This window comes from Apus apus, chromosome 3 (genome assembly GCF_020740795.1).
Source record: "Apus apus isolate bApuApu2 chromosome 3, bApuApu2.pri.cur, whole genome shotgun sequence".
In the NCBI taxonomy this organism is placed as follows: domain Eukaryota; kingdom Metazoa; phylum Chordata; class Aves; order Apodiformes; family Apodidae; genus Apus; species Apus apus.
In genome coordinates, this window is record NC_067284.1 from 91,826,337 (window position 1) to 91,845,333 (window position 18,997).

Genomic DNA, 18,997 nt, shown 5'->3' on the forward strand with positions numbered 1-18,997 from the left:
AGCAGTACTGATATTGTAAGATAAATTAACCATCCCTCCACAAATTGAAGACTCAGAATACAAAATCTGAAAACATTTCATGGTAAAGTAGTGGTTAAGAAGTCATTTCTGGGAAATGTTCTCCATGGAATCATCATAGCAAAACCAACATTTGATAAACATATGTGTTCAAAAATATTAATCTACTGACACTAACATAAGTTACTTTGGAAATTCTATTTTGCAATACAGAAACTTTCTACAGGAAGTTGTCTTTATAATATCTGTAAAGGAAAACTCCTTCATGTAACCTTCAGAAATAGAAGTTAAACAGCAAAGGATGAAGTAATCTAATGTTCCTAATGAATTACCTCCTCCAAAGAGCAGTAATTTCTTGTAACTTTATATTAACTGTGTTATGCAGAAGAGAGATATGGTCTTGGGAACTACACACTCCAGAACACATTTAGAATAATCTCTATTTATAAAACAGAAGTTTTTGCAACTGTCATGATGACATAATTATTTTAGGATCAAAAATTCAAAATATTAAATCAAATAACATAGTTCAACTATGGTGAATTTTGCTCTCTGTGAAACAGATCATCTCCTTTCTCTGGTTAGTATGACACTTAAGAAACCAAAATCAGATGAGCTATGCTGTGACAAGAAACATCATCTTTATCTTAAATGCCCAAAACATTCTTGAGAGCAAGAGATTCAGTATTAAAAAAAACAAATCAGACATGAACCTGATTGGTGATGGAGAAGAATATGAGTGGTCATTGAGTGGATTTTCTTTTTAGCTTCTAAAGAACTGCTAAGAAAGGAACAGAATAGTCAGGACAACTGGTGCTGGCTGACCATTTGCATATTTTTTAAAATCTTCCACTATATGATTAGATGACACAAAACCATCATTGCCACTCTTTCCATTACTGCCAGCATATATTGTCCAGTGAAAGCAGCTGGAGGATACCTGTTGTCACAGGTGTCCCCAGTTTCAGATCTGCCCATACAGTCTGTACTGATCTGCAATATACAGACCTCTATCCATTCATCTTACTCAAGTGAGGTTCACCTATCAGAGGTAATAATTATCCTCTGCACAAAGATAAAAGACAAAATAACATCCCTTTACAAATACTGTCCAGAATTTGCAAGATATGAAAAATTGGAAGGTTGACTGTTCCTTCATAAATCACTCAAAATCTAGCAATCTAAGGTCATCTAAGCACACCAGTGCCAAGAGACCTGGGTCTCAGAGTCAAAACAGCTGTTGGTATTACGGAAAGATTCCATTTACATTCAATGGACGAAATTTGCTCCGAGAAAGAAGCAGCATAATCTCTGACAAGTCCAATACTACTCTCTGTGAATTCCTCGTGGTAAGTAGGAAACATTATTTTTGTAAATTTCATCCTGAAATTTAGTGGAGATAGGTTTAAAGCAGGATCAACCATATCTTTGCAAAAAGCTAGGAGACATCTATAAGCTCATTATTCACATGAGGAAAAAATGGGACGCTTTATCTTTGGAGACAGTGCTTCTCTGAGGATCCACAAAAAAAGGACAAGAAAGCTATGCTCTAGTTAGCACTCCAAGATGGCATACTTCGGGTATCAAGAGAAAAGGAGGGCCCTACAGTGTAACACCAAGTACTTCTCATAGGAAAATGAACAGAGACTTAAATCATCAGATCTTTTTATTCTTCTGGATAATCACAATCACTGAGATACAAGTGTAGGAATAAGCCACCTGTATTAATCTCTTTTCCAAGAAACTCAATTGAAAAACCCTTTAAGTTTAACCACACTTTCAAGGTGGTGCCATTATTTGTTCCTCTTTAATGTGGATTGTATGTCACACAGGACAGATGATGTTCTCTGCCAGAAATGTAACACATCCATGTACTTTTGAGGAAAAGAAACTTCTATCACCAGAAACACAAAAATGTTTCTGACAAATTTAAGGAAGTGTAGCCATATGACTGAGATCAGAGTCAGGAAAAAAAGTGATCTAATTAGTTAGACATCTAAAGGATGTCCCAATAGAGAAGTGTGAAGCTATGTATAGAGAAGCACTGAAAGGATAATTTGACAGAAAGATTCTCCTCCTCCAAAATCCACAGTAAAACATTATTTCTATTCTTTTAAGTGTATTATTTAACTAGTTTGGATTGGTAATATATGCTAATAATATTAACACAGGAGGAATATAGAGACGTTTACTGTTTAGTTTCTATAATTACAACTCAAACTAAGACTTTTTTTTCAGAAATTAGCTGGAATTTTTATCCGAAGTAACAGACTGATGTTCTAAAGACCTCTAAAGACAAAACTTAATTCTTCTACTTTATAGATAAGCTTCCCTTGAAATACAAACTGTTTAAAGAAGTCACAAAAGAGCAATATTCACTCGTCTTAATTCAGTTAAGGTTTTCTGCTGATAAATGGTTTTAATTAAAAAAGATTCCACTTTGACACTTCTGTGAAAGAAATTAATAAAGTAAAAAGCAAAGCTTATAAAAAACCAAACTGATATCAGAACACCAGAATAAGTAAGGAGGTTGGGTTTTTTTACTATGACTAGAGCCACTTCCATCAGTTAGAGTTTACTGACAAACCATGCCTTAAACCAAATGTGCTTTTCATTAAATTACATTTAATCATACATCTAGTTTCCTTGGCTGCCCTCTACCTTAAAACTGGGCTGAACGGGTATGTGCCATTCACATTTGAAGGCAAGTAATTAAACAGATTAAAATGCAATAAAAATAAATAAAACCAGCACACAGACTATTCTGCAGATTGTTTTAACTACATATTCACAAAAGTTGTCTTAGCAAAGATTTCTGAAGCTTCCAAATCAACTTGAGACTTTTAGTAAAAATAAATTTCAAACCTAAACCATTGATCTTTACTATCATATCCACATAAATGTGCATCTTACTTTCAAGTCCCCAAAAGGAAGCCAGACTAGGATTTTTAGAAGAGCGTGTATACCTCAGAGGTACAAAGTACCATTAATTTTAATGAAATCTAATTACTAGACTCACTTAGGATCTTTCAAAAACAATCCTAGATACAGCAACTAATTTAAGTATTATTTAATGATGATTAACATCATTACACTGGGACTACTATAAACAGATTACTTCTAGCAGTTGCAAAATATATAGAATATAAAATATGGCATAACATGAAGAAACTGCACTACTTCTCAGGTTTAGTGTCTTACATGCTTTATTTTCCAAGCACTGCAAGATGATTTACACAGAAACAAGAGAGGATGTTTTCTGAAGTAGTACCGTTAAGAGTCCCTTTAAGGCTGACCAGTTGAGCATGACTCCTAGGTGACTCTGCAAAATTGCTAATCTTCCCATTTACTTTCTTAGAAAGACACATAATTTAATATGTTTTACTAAAGCCATAAAGTACAAAAGCTAAATAGCTGGATATATACACAATTTATTATTTTTTAAGTTCAGTAATATTCAGAATTTACATGAAGGCTTATGCAACAAAACAATTTCCAAGATAATTCTAAATTACTTTAATGTGAAATCAATGAAACTATTTCTTATTAGCACAACTTTCTGTATGAACACCAAGAACCCTTCAGAGTTTCCCCAATAATGTCTAGTCTTACAGGATAACACAAATGTCTTCTGTTTTCAGGACCACCTGTAAAACTACAGATTGCTACAAAAGAATTCACATTCCAGTAACGACCTTTCATACTTTTTTTTTTTAAGTAAATATTTACCCCTATGAGTGTTTTACAAATCACTAAGGAGCTATCACTGTACTTCACAGATGAAAAAGTTAACACTTATTTAAAGAGTATCTTTGCTAGCACAGGGGAAAACAAGTGTTTCTATGACCAGACAAATTTTAAGTCTCATTTTTTTGTGTGTATCTTTCTTACGTAAACCAGAAAAGGAAGGTTAAAGAAAGCATACCCCCCTGATAAGCTTCAATGGTGAAATGGTAACAGACAAGGAGAAGGCTGAGGTTCTCAACAACATTTTTGCCTCAGTCTTCACTGGCAACCCCTCTCCTCACAACTCTCATGTTGATGCCTCACAAGATGAAGGCCAGAGAGTCAAAGTCCCCCCACTGTAAGTGAAGATAAGGTTCGTGACCATCTGCGGACCCTAAAGATATACAAGTCCATGGGACCTGATGAGATGCATCCCAGAGTCCTGAAAGAACTGGCAGATGTAGTTGCCAAACCACTGTCCATGATATTTGAAAAATCATGGCAGTCAGGTGAAGTCCCTGGTGATTGGAAGAAAGGACATGTTATGCCCGTATTTAAAAAGGGTAGAAAGGAGGACCCTGGGAATTACCGACCTATCAGCCTTACCTCTGTGCCTGCAAAGATCATGGAACAGATCCTCCTAGAAGACATGCTAAGGCATGTGGAGGACAAGGAGGTGATCCAGGACAGCCAGCATGGCTTTACCAGGGTCAAATCCTGCCTGACCAACCTACTGGCTTTCTACAACAAAGTCACTACATTAGTTGACCAAAGAAAAGCAGTGGATGTCATCTATCTGGACTTCTGCAAGTCCTTTGACATGGTCCCCCACAACACCCTTCTCACTAAATTGGAGATAGGGGTTTGATGGGTGGACTGTTCAGTGGATAAGGAACTGGCTAGATGGTCACATCCAGAGGGTAGTGGTCAACAGCTCTAGAGTCCAGATGGAAAACAGTGACAAGTGGTGTCCCTCAGGGGTCAGTGCTGGGCCCAGTGTTGTTTAATATCTTCATTAACGATATTGACGGTGGCACTGAGAGCACCCTCAGCAAGTTTGCTGATGACACCAAGCTGGGTGGTGCATTGATATGCCAGAGGGATGGGATGCCATCCAGAGGGACCTGGACAAGCTAGAGAAGTGGGCCCAGGTGAACCTCATGAGGTTCAACAAAACCACGTGCAGGGTCCTGCACCTGGGCTGAGGTAACCCAAGAGATGAATACAGGCTGGGGGAGGTCACACCTGAGAGCAGCCCTGTGAAAAAGGACCTGGGGGTACTAGTGGACCAAAAGTTGGACATGAGCCATCAATGTGCAATTGCAGCCTAAAAGGCCAACTCCATCCTGGGCTTTATCAGAAGAAGTGTGGCCAGCAGATCGAGAGAGGTGATTCTGCCCCTCTACTCTTGCCCTGGTGAGACCTCACCTAGAATACTGCATCCAGTTCTAGTGCCCCCAGCAAAAGAAAGATGTGGACCTGTTGGAACGTGTCCAGAGAAAGGCCACAAGAATGATCCAAGGGCTGGAGCACCTCTTTATGAGGACAGGCTGAGGGAGTTGGTGTTGTACAGTCTGAAAAAGAGAAGGCTCCAGGGGGACCTCATAGTGGCCTTCCAGTACCTGAAGGGGCCTACAGGAAAGCTGGGGAGAGTATTTTTACAGGGGCTTGAAGTGAGAGGACAAGGGGCAATGGTTTTAAGCTGAAAGAAAAGTCATTTAGGTTAGAGATCAGGCATCAATTCCTCAGTGTAAGGGTGGTGACACACTGGAACAGGCTGCCCAGAAATGCTGTGGGGTCTCCATCCCTGGAGGTGTTCAAGGGCAGGTTGGAAGGGGCTCTTAACAGCCTGTTCTAGTAGAAAGTGTTCCTGCCCATGCATGAACATTATTCAACATATCTCTCTTGACAGCACTGATTTTGATTATACATTTTACCAAACTAAGCAAGCAAGCTCTTGTTTTAAAAGTTCAAAACTTTTCTTTAAGACCCTAGCAGATATAGGTGTACTCACTAAACTAAAAGCTCAGACCAGAAAATACAGAAAAAAAAGGCCACTGGCTGTCTAACGTAGCCAAAAGGCTCAGCAAGAACTAGAACTGCCTATTTGCATAAATTCCATCACTACAGCATTCAAGCGAGTATATATGACAAACCTCTGCTCCTTCTTCTAGTTTCATTTCACCTTTCCAGACATATCATTTGTTTGTGTTAGTACAACTGTATCTGTACAGCTACTATGGTTCCCAAGAAAGCCAAGGCACTGTAAGTTTAAATTCTGTTTTCAAACTAGGAAACATAAGCTAGAGTGACAAAATCCCAAAGAAGCTATTTCTAAGATGAGAGCATACTGATGCATGCAATTACATGACTAAAAATTCAACAAAATTACTACTTCTCGTAAGACAGCTAACTCCAAATGGTGGGTTTGGGGGTCCGATTTTTTTATTTATGAAAAAGATTTGCAAATGTACAATTCTGGAAACTGTAGGAAAGTATCTTTCAAAGGATGGATTTACTTATTTATAAATAGAAGAAGTGAAATTCTTAGCACCTACAGTTGTCTTTGGTCAAAGAAAAACTCACATCTTCCACCCCAATTTATTACAGGATATAATATCAAAGGACTGGATATAGTTATAGAGACCCCTGACTTTTTCCTGAGATTTGCTGATTTCAGGTTTCCTTCAATTCAATAATACCAAGTGATTTGGAATTTAAAACACACTTCCCTGCCCAAAACCAGTTTAATTTGATTAACATAACTTACTACATACACAGATATTGTCGAAATACTAAAAATTAGATAACTGTACTACTACTGAAGATGTAAATGGCAGTTCTGTTCTCATAAAGTTATCCCTAATAAAGTGCCGTTGAAAATAAGCAAAGCTTTTAAAATACTTATGAAAATACATAAGATAAAAAAATTAAACTCCATACCATTCCTAAGAACAGAAAATACACAAACTACTAATTGATAAGAGTCTTAAATGCTTCTCATTAATAATTGTGTTCCAACAAATATAACTTTCCAGTAACATCTTATCTAATCTTTCACTTTCCAGGACAGTTTACCAGGTTCCACTTTGGTAGTTTGCTAGAAATAGCCCAGTCCAAAATTATGTTAGCTATTTAAGATAGATAGCTCCAATCTCTTACAACATTCTCAGCTAGGTTTCTCCTGATTACAGGGTCCAGAGCATTCACATGTTAAAGACTTAGCCTACTAACAACTTAGGAAATAAAGCAAAATCTTACTAATACTCCACTGCAAACTCAAGCATTGCTGTACTGTTTTAAAAAAGAAACACTTAAGTTGGGCACTTTTCCAAGGGTTAGAATTTCCTGTGTTCTGACGTCAAAATAGCATAATGTAGAGCAACTTGATGACTATAAATCATCAGATAGCATTAAACCACAGATGTTTGTATGACAAGCTTTACATTTGTGTAATTAGAAATCTAGATTTGAAAACTAACACAGGCAATACAGAATGATTTAACACTTTACTTTTTTATTACTTCACACAAAAATCTTTGCAATTGCTAAGATCCCTCTAGAAACCACTGCTGAGAAAACTTGTACATGACTTCCTTAATTATAGTCCAGTTAATATTTGGTATAAAAATGTGTTTGAAGTGCAGGACAAAAAAATTATATTCTTTATACTGTATCTTCTCAGGAATCACAATTCTACAACTAGCATTTCTTCCACTTAGGTATAAGGCCCTGTTTTCAAAAAATAAAACCAATCAAAACCCAACAGTAACTATAAATGGAGGATAAGGGGTTTTTGTAAGGATAATTTGTTGCAGTCTTATCATAATCTTTATCAGGATGGTCAGACAAGGAGAATCATAGCTTCATCATCTACTTTTTACATAAGAGGACAGATTACTTTAACAAGATTTTATATAAAGATTCCAGCTTAAATGCTCTGCTACAAGGCCATCAACAGAAAAAGAACAATCATATGGGGGGAAGAAGGTGGAAGACTACAGGAAGCACAGGAAAAATAGCCAAGAATAGAGGAATCAAGTTTAAAAAAATGCAATGAAGAATAAAAAAAAAGAGATACCACAAAATTAATTACCAGAATAGGTCAATAGGTCATTTTTTTCTTACACAACTTTGTCTACTAAAAAACAGATTAAGCACATTTCTGGAAGACAGACAAAACCCATGTAGAACCTAATTAGAGCTCCCAATCAATGCAAAATCCTGCTTTGGAAGGGCATGTGCCTACTGAGCTTCAGGCAACAGAGCCTCTTTGTTTCTCTTTGAGCAGAGACTATTTTAAAAGCTTCCCCAAGGTCTTTTTAAGAAATTAGGATCTACCATTTCTCAATTCATACATTTGTAACACCTTTAGTAAACTAATACAGAGGAGAGTGGTATACATCTCCAAAAATATTTTTGAGAAGAAGGAAAAGGAGAAAAGAGATAGGGTATTCAACAGCAACTGAACGTAGGCACAATTAACTCACTTCCCCAGGTTCTAGAAGCCATCAAAAGTTGTTTGGGAGAAGATTCAGAGTAACAGGTGGACTAAGAATCAGTATATACTGCTACTTAAAAGTATAAGATATTCAAACTAGACATATATAAATAATTCTATCTGATCATGACTACATATCCAAATTTGTAAAACAATCAACTGAAATATGTGAGGGCATGGATCATCATAAATTTGTATTTAACCTTTAATTAGCTTCCAACTTCTTGAAAACAAATTTATAATCATAAAAGAGAAAATTTTGTATTTCCTTTCAAAATTATTCTCATTAACAAAATTCTGATGAATAATGTTAGTTTTCTTCTTAGTACGACAAAGATCAATTCAGGAGACTCGAGGAATTAAATTGAGTTTAAATGCATTTTAATTTAATCAAGTTTCCAATCACCTAGATATCTTGCAGTAAGTGTGGTCTCAAAAATAATTTCCACCAACAGACATTATTTGAGTGGTAATGAATTACCAGTCTAGTTTCTACCACAGTACACAATGATGGAGAGAGCTGCTTCACACTTGCAGCTGGCTTGAAACAATTTTATTAATAGTTACTACTAGTGTAAGCTCAAAAATTTAGCACTGGCAGTAACATATCAAGTAAAATATGTAAACACTTCCTATGTGAACTGGTGTAAGAGATTCTTGTCCTCATTTTACAACACAGATTTGTATTACAGTAAAAACTTGCAGCAGAGTAAGACGTAAAATGCATATCAGAATTTACTTAAGGACAGCTCAACATAGCTAATTCTTTATTCAACTTGTGAATAAGCTACTGAAATTACCAGTACTAGACATACTGGAGAATGGAAAACAGAAGAGGAAAATCTACAGGCTTGATGGTGTTCATCTTTTGTTTTTTATCGTCATATTCTGCCACACAGAGTTTCTGATTATTTTGTTCACAGACTATCTGCAGGTGAACATACTCACTCGCAGTTCTGCAGAAGTTTATTTAAATCTGGTCTGCTGCAATCCCATTTTTCCCCTGGTTGCATGTTCTCACTCCATTGCTTCTGTCAGTGCTAAAACAAAACTGATGCCATAGCAAGTCAGCTAATCCAGGGTTAAGCTCTCCGCCAAATGGACTCACTGCACCATGAGACGAAGGCCATTACTTTCCGATGCAAAACAGGAATCAGGAACAGCAAATCATGAAGGAACGGCAAGACTGCACCAGCCCTTGGTTCATGCTGTCACGGATACATTAAGTCTGCTTCACACTACTAAAAATAGCACACTATCACCTCTCCTCCACATCAAAAAGTTTACCACATGTTATGTAGCAGTCTCTCCTCAGAAGTTTGCTGCTTCATTACTCTACCTACAGAACTTCTCTTTTGATAATTTACACGATGTGCACTGTGAGAGACTTGCATCTGAACTGACAGGACAGATTTCCTGAAGAGCTTTTAAGGACAGCAATGTCCTTTGTCTGCTACTCTACCACTTATTCATTTCATAACCTTAATTGAACAAGCAGCAAACAATGGATTGCTCAGTGTGACCAACATTTCAACAGGGGGACTATGGAAGGTGGCACTATATTCTCACTTGTAAAAGCAAAATGTAAAACCAGCACGCCATGCAGGAATGAATTTGAAAGAGCTATTCAGGGAAGTCAAACTTGCATGCAGAATTTATTGTGGCTTTCTAGACAGCTAAAACAAAATCTGATATCTTTCAAATTTCAAGCTTTTTCAAGTCTTAGCTACAGGGCAGCAAATTACATACAGCATTACTACAATAACCACTTGTTTGTTTTTTTATTAAAGCACAATTTAAAATTCTAAAATTAAAACTCTACTGTATCAGGTTTTTGCTACGGAATTCACAGCACACAAAGTTCTCACGGTAAAAATTAAGACATCCTTCAGTTTATTGCAAGAAATTGAAAATAAACCACAACAGAAATTTAGAAATACACTGACCGGGAAGGTATTACAAAATTTACTTAAACTAATAAAGAAGCTCCACCTGCTGAAGGCAGTCTTTTGGAAATAAATGCTTCTAACTTATCCAACTGAAAAATAAAACACTGCCAATACAGTTGCTCCTTTATTATATTCTCTCATATAATATGTTGTATGTAGAAGTGACTAAAAATAAAAATACCATCAAAACAAAATATCTAGTAATAGGGCACGAACAGAAGGAGGACAGCTACTGAATACTTACATAACAAGCATCACTATAAAAAAGTTCCTTTTTGTAAAAATCATGCCATATACAGCACATAAAACTGGATGAAACACTAGAATGTAATTTTCTGCTGCTGTTTTGATTAGGAGTGCAGCAAGCATTTGGAAGAAGGAAGTCTGTGAACAAAATCCTTGCATGTTAGCTGGACTACCATGCAAAACTCACTTCTTTAGCAAAGCAAGCCATTCAGTGGAGCCACAAAATGCTTGTACTGTATGTTTCTAACATCTCTTCACAATTTAAAGCAACCAATACCAAAGAAGAGATTGTATCCCATTTAACAAAGATTTTTTTTTTTAATCATTGGATCACATATATTTGTTGTAGTTGTCTGCATTATAAATTCTTACAAAGCTTTGCTGATATTTTTGTTGGCATACTACGTTTCAAGACCCTGAATACGAAGAAGAGTATCATGCTCCATGATGCTCACAGTGAATAATTTGTTATTTGACTCTTTCATTCAATTTTTTTTTTCTAAAAAAATTAGATGGCTAACATTAGCTTCAAGGTGAAAATCAAATCCTCCTTCCCCAGATTTCCTTTCAGAATTTATTTCTTAATTCTCCTGCTTTCTACTACAGAGAATATAATAATCCTTTGTTTTATAAAAAGTGTATGTTATCTGTTTTACATTCTTTCCTTACTTCATTTTTAAATTCCTCAATCACAACATTGAAACACCTGTTACTAAACAGGATTAAGTACTTGGAAACACTGATGATAATTGTTGTCCAACGCATAAAGCTGCTACAAAATACACAAAAAGTACCATTACAAAATTGGTTGTTTGTTGACTCCCATCTACTTGAAATCACAATAAATGTTACTTCATATTAAGGAATAACTATCTCTTAAAAAAAGCATGGTTTTATAGGTGCTTGAATTACCTAAAAAACCCAAAACATTGCCACTGACATTAATCTACTTTAAAGATTTTGACATTATGAAATCAATATTACTACAGTATTTATATTACTCAAGCTCAATTATATATTTGTTTAAATAATTATACTCTCCCCTATACCATATAAATAAATTTAAAGATATTCAAGAATGAAAAGGTTAAAATCACTATTACAGGCAAGAACCAAATGTACTAACAAAATTAAACAACCTACTACTGAAACATTATTTCCTACCCATCACAATCTTCAAATTCTATTGTAGTAGTGGTAAATGATAAATACAGTCTTACTGCGAGTATGACTGCCTAGTACTATGTTGCAGTTGCTTTCAGACAAGATGGAGGCAGCAACCAAATAAAACTACAGCTGCCCCAGGGCATAAAGACTGATAGACAGAATTTGAAAAACTGATTCCAGACCAAATTAGAACCCTTAAGTAGAAGCCAGAAATTTTATCTTTTCCTCAGAAAGGAGGAATATAGAGTCAAAAGGAAAAAGAGGTAAAAAGTATTACCTGAAATTTTAATTCTGTTGTATGTCCCTCATTCTATATAAAGACAGTATACAAGCAAAATAGTATCTAAAGAAACTTGGACATCTGTATAAGAAAAGGAGTATCTAGAAAACACGTTCAGCTACAAGAGTTTATTTTTTCAGCACTTCTTGGAATACAGACAAGCCTTACATATTTCTAGCAGAGGAATTCAGCAATGCCACCCACGACCTCAAAGACTAATTCCAAACCCTTAAAGACACTGTAAATCAGTATGCTATACTTAATTATTATGTACTTCCCCTTACACAGGCTCTGCATTTTTATGTACATTCTGCAGCACACAATCCAGAGCAATTTGTGTCTTTCCTTTGCAAGAGAACCGCTCAGCCTTACTGAACTCTTGTGAATAACAAACTCTCAAAGCTCTCACAATGAAGAGATGTCAATAACCTGTAAGATTCATTTTAGGATGCATAAGGATGGTGCAGCTCAGTGTGATCCCACAAGCCTGCAGAATGCTTTATTCTTCCTGTTTTTCTTTGGAGAAAAACATGAAAGAAGCAGTACCAAATGATCTCGCACATCCAGATAATGACCACTATCTCACTGAACTATGGGAAAAGAGTTAGTTCTGTAGAACGTCAAGTACAGCCAACAAGGTTTCATACCAAAGAAATGTAAATTAAATTCAAAATAGTTTGGTTTTTTGGTTGTTTTTTTTTTGAGAAAAAGGTCTTAGCCTTTTTCCTTATGGAGAAAAAGAACAGCTTTTTCAGCCAATCTGCATCAAGTTGTCCTTTATATTTCTAAAGATAAACTGTTTGACTATGCCACCATCTTTGTAAAAATCCAAGAGCAAGTAGAAAGGGCAATTAATAATTCACATCCACAGGGAAAAAATTACTAGTGATCCAGATGAGAAGAAATGCTATACTACGGAAATAGTGTCTGTTCACACAAGTCACTTCAAATGGAAATCCATTTTAGAAATGTGCCTATTTGTGAAGTTGCTATAAAATGTAATGAGGTTTTTTAATATCTTGAGTATAAAAATTGCTTTTCTGAAATGTATCTCAGAAAATGAAAGCATTGCCACTATATGGCAAGAATGAAACTGAATTTTCTCTCCTATATAGTCTCAAATTGTATTCAAGTTGAATGAAGTTAAAACAAATACATTAAGATCTTTTAATCAATTTTAATCCTCTGATACTTATTTGGAAAACAGTAATCCTTGCAGGTATGCTACCACATGAAAGGGAATTTCCAGTTTTCCATTAATACATTTTAGAGCCACTTTGGCATCTTCCAACATCTAATTTCCCACCTCTTATTATAATAAGCTAGTTTTGCTTTTTTTCTGCTCATGCTTACTCTGATTATTTAAAGGTTCATGGCTTCTGTCACAGAAGTCTCATGCCTACATAAAATATATAAAGATGATAATGAAACAAACTGACAACGTATTATCATGCTATATTTGGACACTAGTTAAGTCTTGTGTTGTTGCTTCTTTCTAAAGGGAAAAAGACATTTTACAATCAGGATTACAGACCACCCCCAGCTGAGTAAGTTACTAAATGAGGCAGAATATTTTCAAGACAAAGAGCTGGCTTACACTATCACAATGAAAAACAACTAATGTTTGTTTGTTTTGAAGTTCAGAAAACACTCAACCAGCAGCTCCCAAAGCCAAACATAACACAAACAGTATATATGTCGGTACTTGAGACATGCTGGGGCTTTGTGTCCTGGTCATCTTGAAAGTGACCCTTCAGTTGTATTATTCAGCAATAAGAGGGAAGTAGAAGAATCAACAGATTTTTGATTAAATTAATTGTATCACACAGAAGTTTCAGTTGTGTGTGTTTTGAAACTATTTGCTCCATAGCAAAGAGAATGAACATAAGGGTTCCAAGTTTTGTCCATATAAAAATTATTTTTCTTGTTACCATTTCTAATCCTGACTAAAAACTCAAGCCCAATGTGCTCAAGATCTGTCTAGCAGATGACTAAATTCTGAAGATTTACATTCTCTATTTCTTTTTCTTTCACAAACCGCCAAAGTGCAATGCAAAGAGGGGTAAACTACATTTTTTTCACACCCCCTGCTTAATATTCCACCATATTTTGTTGATTCAAAAATTAAGTCTCTCTCCTGATCTTTGGTAACTTTGAAAAATGTGTTCCGAACAAATGTGCTTATACAGCATGTGTCACCACAAGTTTCCTCATAGCCAGTGTCTATTAGCATTCACTAAGAACCCAAAATCACTAAGTCATTTTAACACCACCTACTACTTTCTTTCAAAGGATAATCTCAATCTTTCCTTGTAATACGGACATTTTTTCCTCTACTGAAAAAGGTTTATTATTTATCATTTTATAATGGCACAAAAGTGGTGGTAAAAATCAGCATAAGGTGCAAGCTAATGGCATGGGATGCGACTATACAGCCATGCTGAGTCTCCTTGCTTTGAGAGAGAATACAGAGCAGATCTAAGGGAAGGGCTCTCACAGGGTAATTCTGGTCCCTGCATAAGGCTTTAAGGTTTATGGCTGGGAAGAAGGCAGTTTATATTATCAGGATATGAGAAAGACAGCCTATTTTCCAGTTTTATCATATTTATTATTCCCCAGTATATTGACAGCAAAGTTTCTTGATACTGTGTTCTTGAAGGGTTCTGTTCTTTTTAGAAGGTGTTTAATGTGATAATGCAAAGAAAACATGCCTTCTTTCTTAGAGTATCAGAAACATCTCAAAGAGAAACATAAAAGCATGTCCTACTTCCCCAGCCTTAAAGTGAAGCATTTTTATATCAAAAGAAGGTAAGAAAGCAAGTACTCTGAGGAGTAATTCCGTCTTGGATGAGACATTAAAGATCACTGGAGTATTACAAAATAGTATCTAAAATTCATTATAGGATGCTGTTCTGCAGGCTTACTCTTCCTTTAATACTCTGCTGCAGTATTAATTGTATTTCAGAAGTAACTTCTGGAAATGGAAATCAAAGACTTGCATACAAATACTTACTGCAGGTATCAGTAACTTTTTTACTTCTTCAACAGCCCTCTTCAGTTTTATTTCTGCTCTGTTCTGGGCATCCTCCACAGTGATAAGTACATGTAAATCCTCATTCAGGTGTTCCCAATTGGGCTTGCCTCGGTTCTGTTCTTCCTAAAAGAAAAATTAGAACAAGGAAGCTATGAAGCACTGCTACATTCTGCATAAGACAATCACATAAAGAGTAGACAAAACAATTCTGTGAATAGCACGAACTGCATTTTCAGTAAGATGGGAAAAGACTTCTTCATATTGGGGAGACTTTTACATGGTTACTTAACAAGAATTTAAGAGTTCAAGATATCTTTTGGGGGATTTTTGTGTTTTGGAATCTCAAATTTTGTTGCTTTGGGTTTTTTTAGACTACTAAACAAACAATTTCTCCAAGTACCTTTCCAACCACAGGAACAAGACAAAGTAGTATTACAAACACAGTACTGCTTCCAGTATTCTTTGGAGCCTCTCAAGGGTTAAGCAGATAAAACATACTGGTGGTTAAGCAACCTCTTATTTTCAAGAAAAGTGAAACAGACACCATACATAGAAATTCCTGAACGACTCCAAAGGACAAGGAAGCAGTTCTTCAGTGTTAAAAATATCCCTTTTAAAGACTCATGAAGAAAAGAATCAAGAATCAAATATTACAAAAGGAACAGAAGCTGCAATTTGCAAAGCAGAGCTACATGCACTGGATGAAGGGCAGAGAGAAGGAGATGACAAGGCTTTAACACCGAAGTCATGGAGGAGCACATAACAAGATGGTCACCATTACACAGGTGCTGTGTTACATCAATGACATGAATAATCCCAAAGACAAATCTTAGTAATGTTTTCAGAAAGGGGGGAATGCTAAACAAAACATCTTTTCAATATAGACATTTTCCAGCAACAGATATCAGTAACTTTAAGTAACACATAAAAGTATCCAGTCTTTCAAATAACAAGATAAAGAACACAGAAAAAACTTTCCTACTCTGCTTTTATAAACAGTGAAAAAAGGCTAGCTAAATTTCCCAAAACCTGTATTTTAATTTTACAATATTTAAAATGTTAATAAAAAGAGGGGATAAAAACATGGGGAGGGGGAAAGATCAAAACTTCAGTAAATGAGAAAGGTTTATTTCAACTTTTGAATCAAAATAAAGGTCTGTATTAACAAAAAAAAACCACAACAACAACAACAACAACAAAAAACACAAAAAAACCCCCACCTTATCTGAAATTAAAAAACCTGGGCATAACAGAAGAGCCTCCTGTGGCATTACCACAATTCACATTTTTTAAAAATTAAGGCAAGCCAAGTTAATGGCAGATGGGTTTTTTTCCTCAAATTTCATTAAAATTCTCCCAGAAAATCAGACTTGCACAGGAAATGTTTGAAGTTTTAATACCAATGAATACTTGCAGTATTTTATATTCATATATACCTGAGGGAGCACTGTTCCTCAGAATGTTCCATCTTTAATTCAGCTGCTTTAAATCTGAAGTGTTTTGTGGAACAGGTAAGAATAAAAAAGGGGAAAAAACAGAATAATGCGAGATGTATGGAAAATTTGTATAAAAGAGTCAGTACTTTGAAGGAAATTTCTTCTATTTTTCATGTAATGTGCACAAACCCACTACTCCATACTACCAGATACAGTAATATTTTTAAATGTTATCTTAGGAAAATTTCTAAACAATGATGGCTGTGAAAGTATCGCTGTACATTTCAGAAGGTGAAAAAAAAAAACAGGAAAAAAACCCTCATTTATAAAACAGAACCGGATGAAGCACAGCTGAATTATAACATGTTCTCTGCTGTAATTTAATCTTTTAAATAACTATCTGCAACAAGGTATTTGCAGCTCATTTCACTCAATTGTGATTAAAACTTCATTATCACTATTTAAACAGTTCTATTTATTATTATTTTTTTAATCCAAAGCAGAAGTGAGTTGTTTTCTTGTATATAGTGACAAGCTGTATTAATATGAGATAGTGCAAAGTATTATGTTACAGGTATGATGAATGAGAGCAGGCTCCTGAACCAGCAGAGGGCAGAGCAAGAAACTTCCCACTACCTCTTCTTGCACTGACTGGTAGTGAGCTGACATAACACTGGAATGGGAAAGGTGCCATTACTACTACATGAGATGTGTGATAATGTGCACAACTACAGTAGCACAGAAAAAAAAAAAGAAAAAACATGAGGGACAAATGACAAGGAAAGGTGTCCCTAAGTAAAATGGCAAGTTCTATTCCTAAAAGAGAAGGAATGCCTAAATGCAATTTAGCTACTGTGCGATTAAACTATGTGCTCATACATAGTGTGACAAACATAAAGGGGTCTTAGTGCATTGCATCAATTTCTTTCATAATGAAAATTATATGGTACAAAGTGTCAAAAACTTGGAAGATCTGGATGAGTTACCACCTATCAGCAATGAAAAATGAAATGCACATTATTATAGTGGATATGTCTGATTAATAACTTTTGGAATGCAGAATATGTATATATATTTATATATAAAACAAGATAGCCCCTCTGTTATTCAGTATTTAAATATTTCCATTAAAGTAATCTCAACCAATGGTGCTGCACTTAAAATTATTTTGTCACAGCATGAGAGGTTTTTTTTTGTTTTTAAAAGCTGCACATAGGATAATAAACAGATGAAACCTTAAAGGTTTTTTTTTCCACATGACCTAATTTACTTCTGGTGGAACACACTGTGTGTAAGGTCAATAATCATGTGTATTATTAAGGTCAGACCTCACAGCACAATCATACAAATACTTATCAGTAAGATAATTGAGCTAGTAAATTACTAGCTCTATAAATGGTCTCCTATGGTCATGAAGAACATTAATAAAAGTCCTTTTGTTGTGCAGAGTACTATTTATTAAGTCAAATGGTAAAACCAAAGAAAGGTTAAGAAGAATAGAAGTCCACACAGTATGTTTTAAAAAAACAATTAGTCGAAAAAATGAAAGAACCGAGTTTGGAATGAGTTTCCAATTTCTTCTACTCCAACACACTGTGCCTTTGAATTCCTCCAATGCTTCTGTTCTGTTATATAAGCCTTTCTTAGTGGGTTAACAGTTTCTTTTCTGTTGCCCGTGCATATACACTCATTATTCTCAGGGTACCTATACACAATAATGGACTTGAAGAAACTGCTCAATATTTACCTTGCTCTTAAAGTCAATGGATTAGGTAGTTTAAAAAAAAAATAAAAAAATCTTACCACAATTTCCCAAAATTGGTTGCACAAAAATAAAAGAGTAACATAATTACGTAAAGTAACATACTTACAACACAGTTACAGAAATTTTGGTGTTTTTTTTCTTTCCTGATTATTTTTTATTTTCTTGGAGAGGAGTTGGGGGGGGGGGAGGGGGGGGGGGCGGGCGTGTGCAAAAAACAGGCAAAGGATACAATTGCATCTCTTCAGCCAGGCTTTAATATTAGAGAAGTTGTTCTATGAGGATAAATACTGAAGCCAGCTTCCTGTTGATTTGTGTCCTGAGCCTTCCATACATCTCACCCTACCACAGTAATTCCAAGTCATGGTCTTATACCTCCTGCATTCCAGTCTTTTAAGGCCATTTCTATTTACATCTCCATAATCCATTTTAAAGGTTCCTATTTCAATAGCTCGACTACTGATTTAATAAGAAAGGGACGGCAGCTTGCTAGGTTTTTGTAAGCTACACAAAGTAGATGACTGAAAACTCGGTGCATCCCTTCCCTCGACTAGAGATACCCTTCCCTCGACTAGACATATTAAATTAGACCACTCCTCTATCTAGGCAATAATTTTCAGAAAACTTCAAACTCAAAGCAGAGAAGTCAAGCGTGACTTAAATGGTTCGAAAGATTCAAATGGTGAAAGGGGAAAATATTTTCAGAAAGACAACCATAATGAAATATTTTATCAAGAGCTTTACAAAAAAAAAATAAATGTCACTTTTTCACCACAAAGGCCTAAAGACCTTCACAGTATGGCCAACTGCCTAAAAATAAGTTGATGAATTAAAAACAGATGAAGCAGAATTCAGTCATTTCCAGCTGTCAGAAAGCC

General features: G+C 35.5%; 1 protein-coding gene across 9 annotated transcripts in view; it reads right to left on the reverse strand.

The window, feature by feature from the left end:
- The window catches only part of QKI (QKI, KH domain containing RNA binding), a 153,452-nt gene that overhangs the window by 37,735 nt on the left and 96,720 nt on the right, over nt 1-18,997 (reverse strand). For all 9 annotated transcript variants that reach the window (XM_051616228.1, XM_051616227.1, XM_051616229.1 and 6 more), the window contains one exon: nt 14,901-15,044. In XM_051616228.1, coding sequence (XP_051472188.1) covers nt 14,901-15,044 — 144 coding nt within the window. The remainder of the gene's footprint in view (nt 1-14,900; nt 15,045-18,997) is intronic.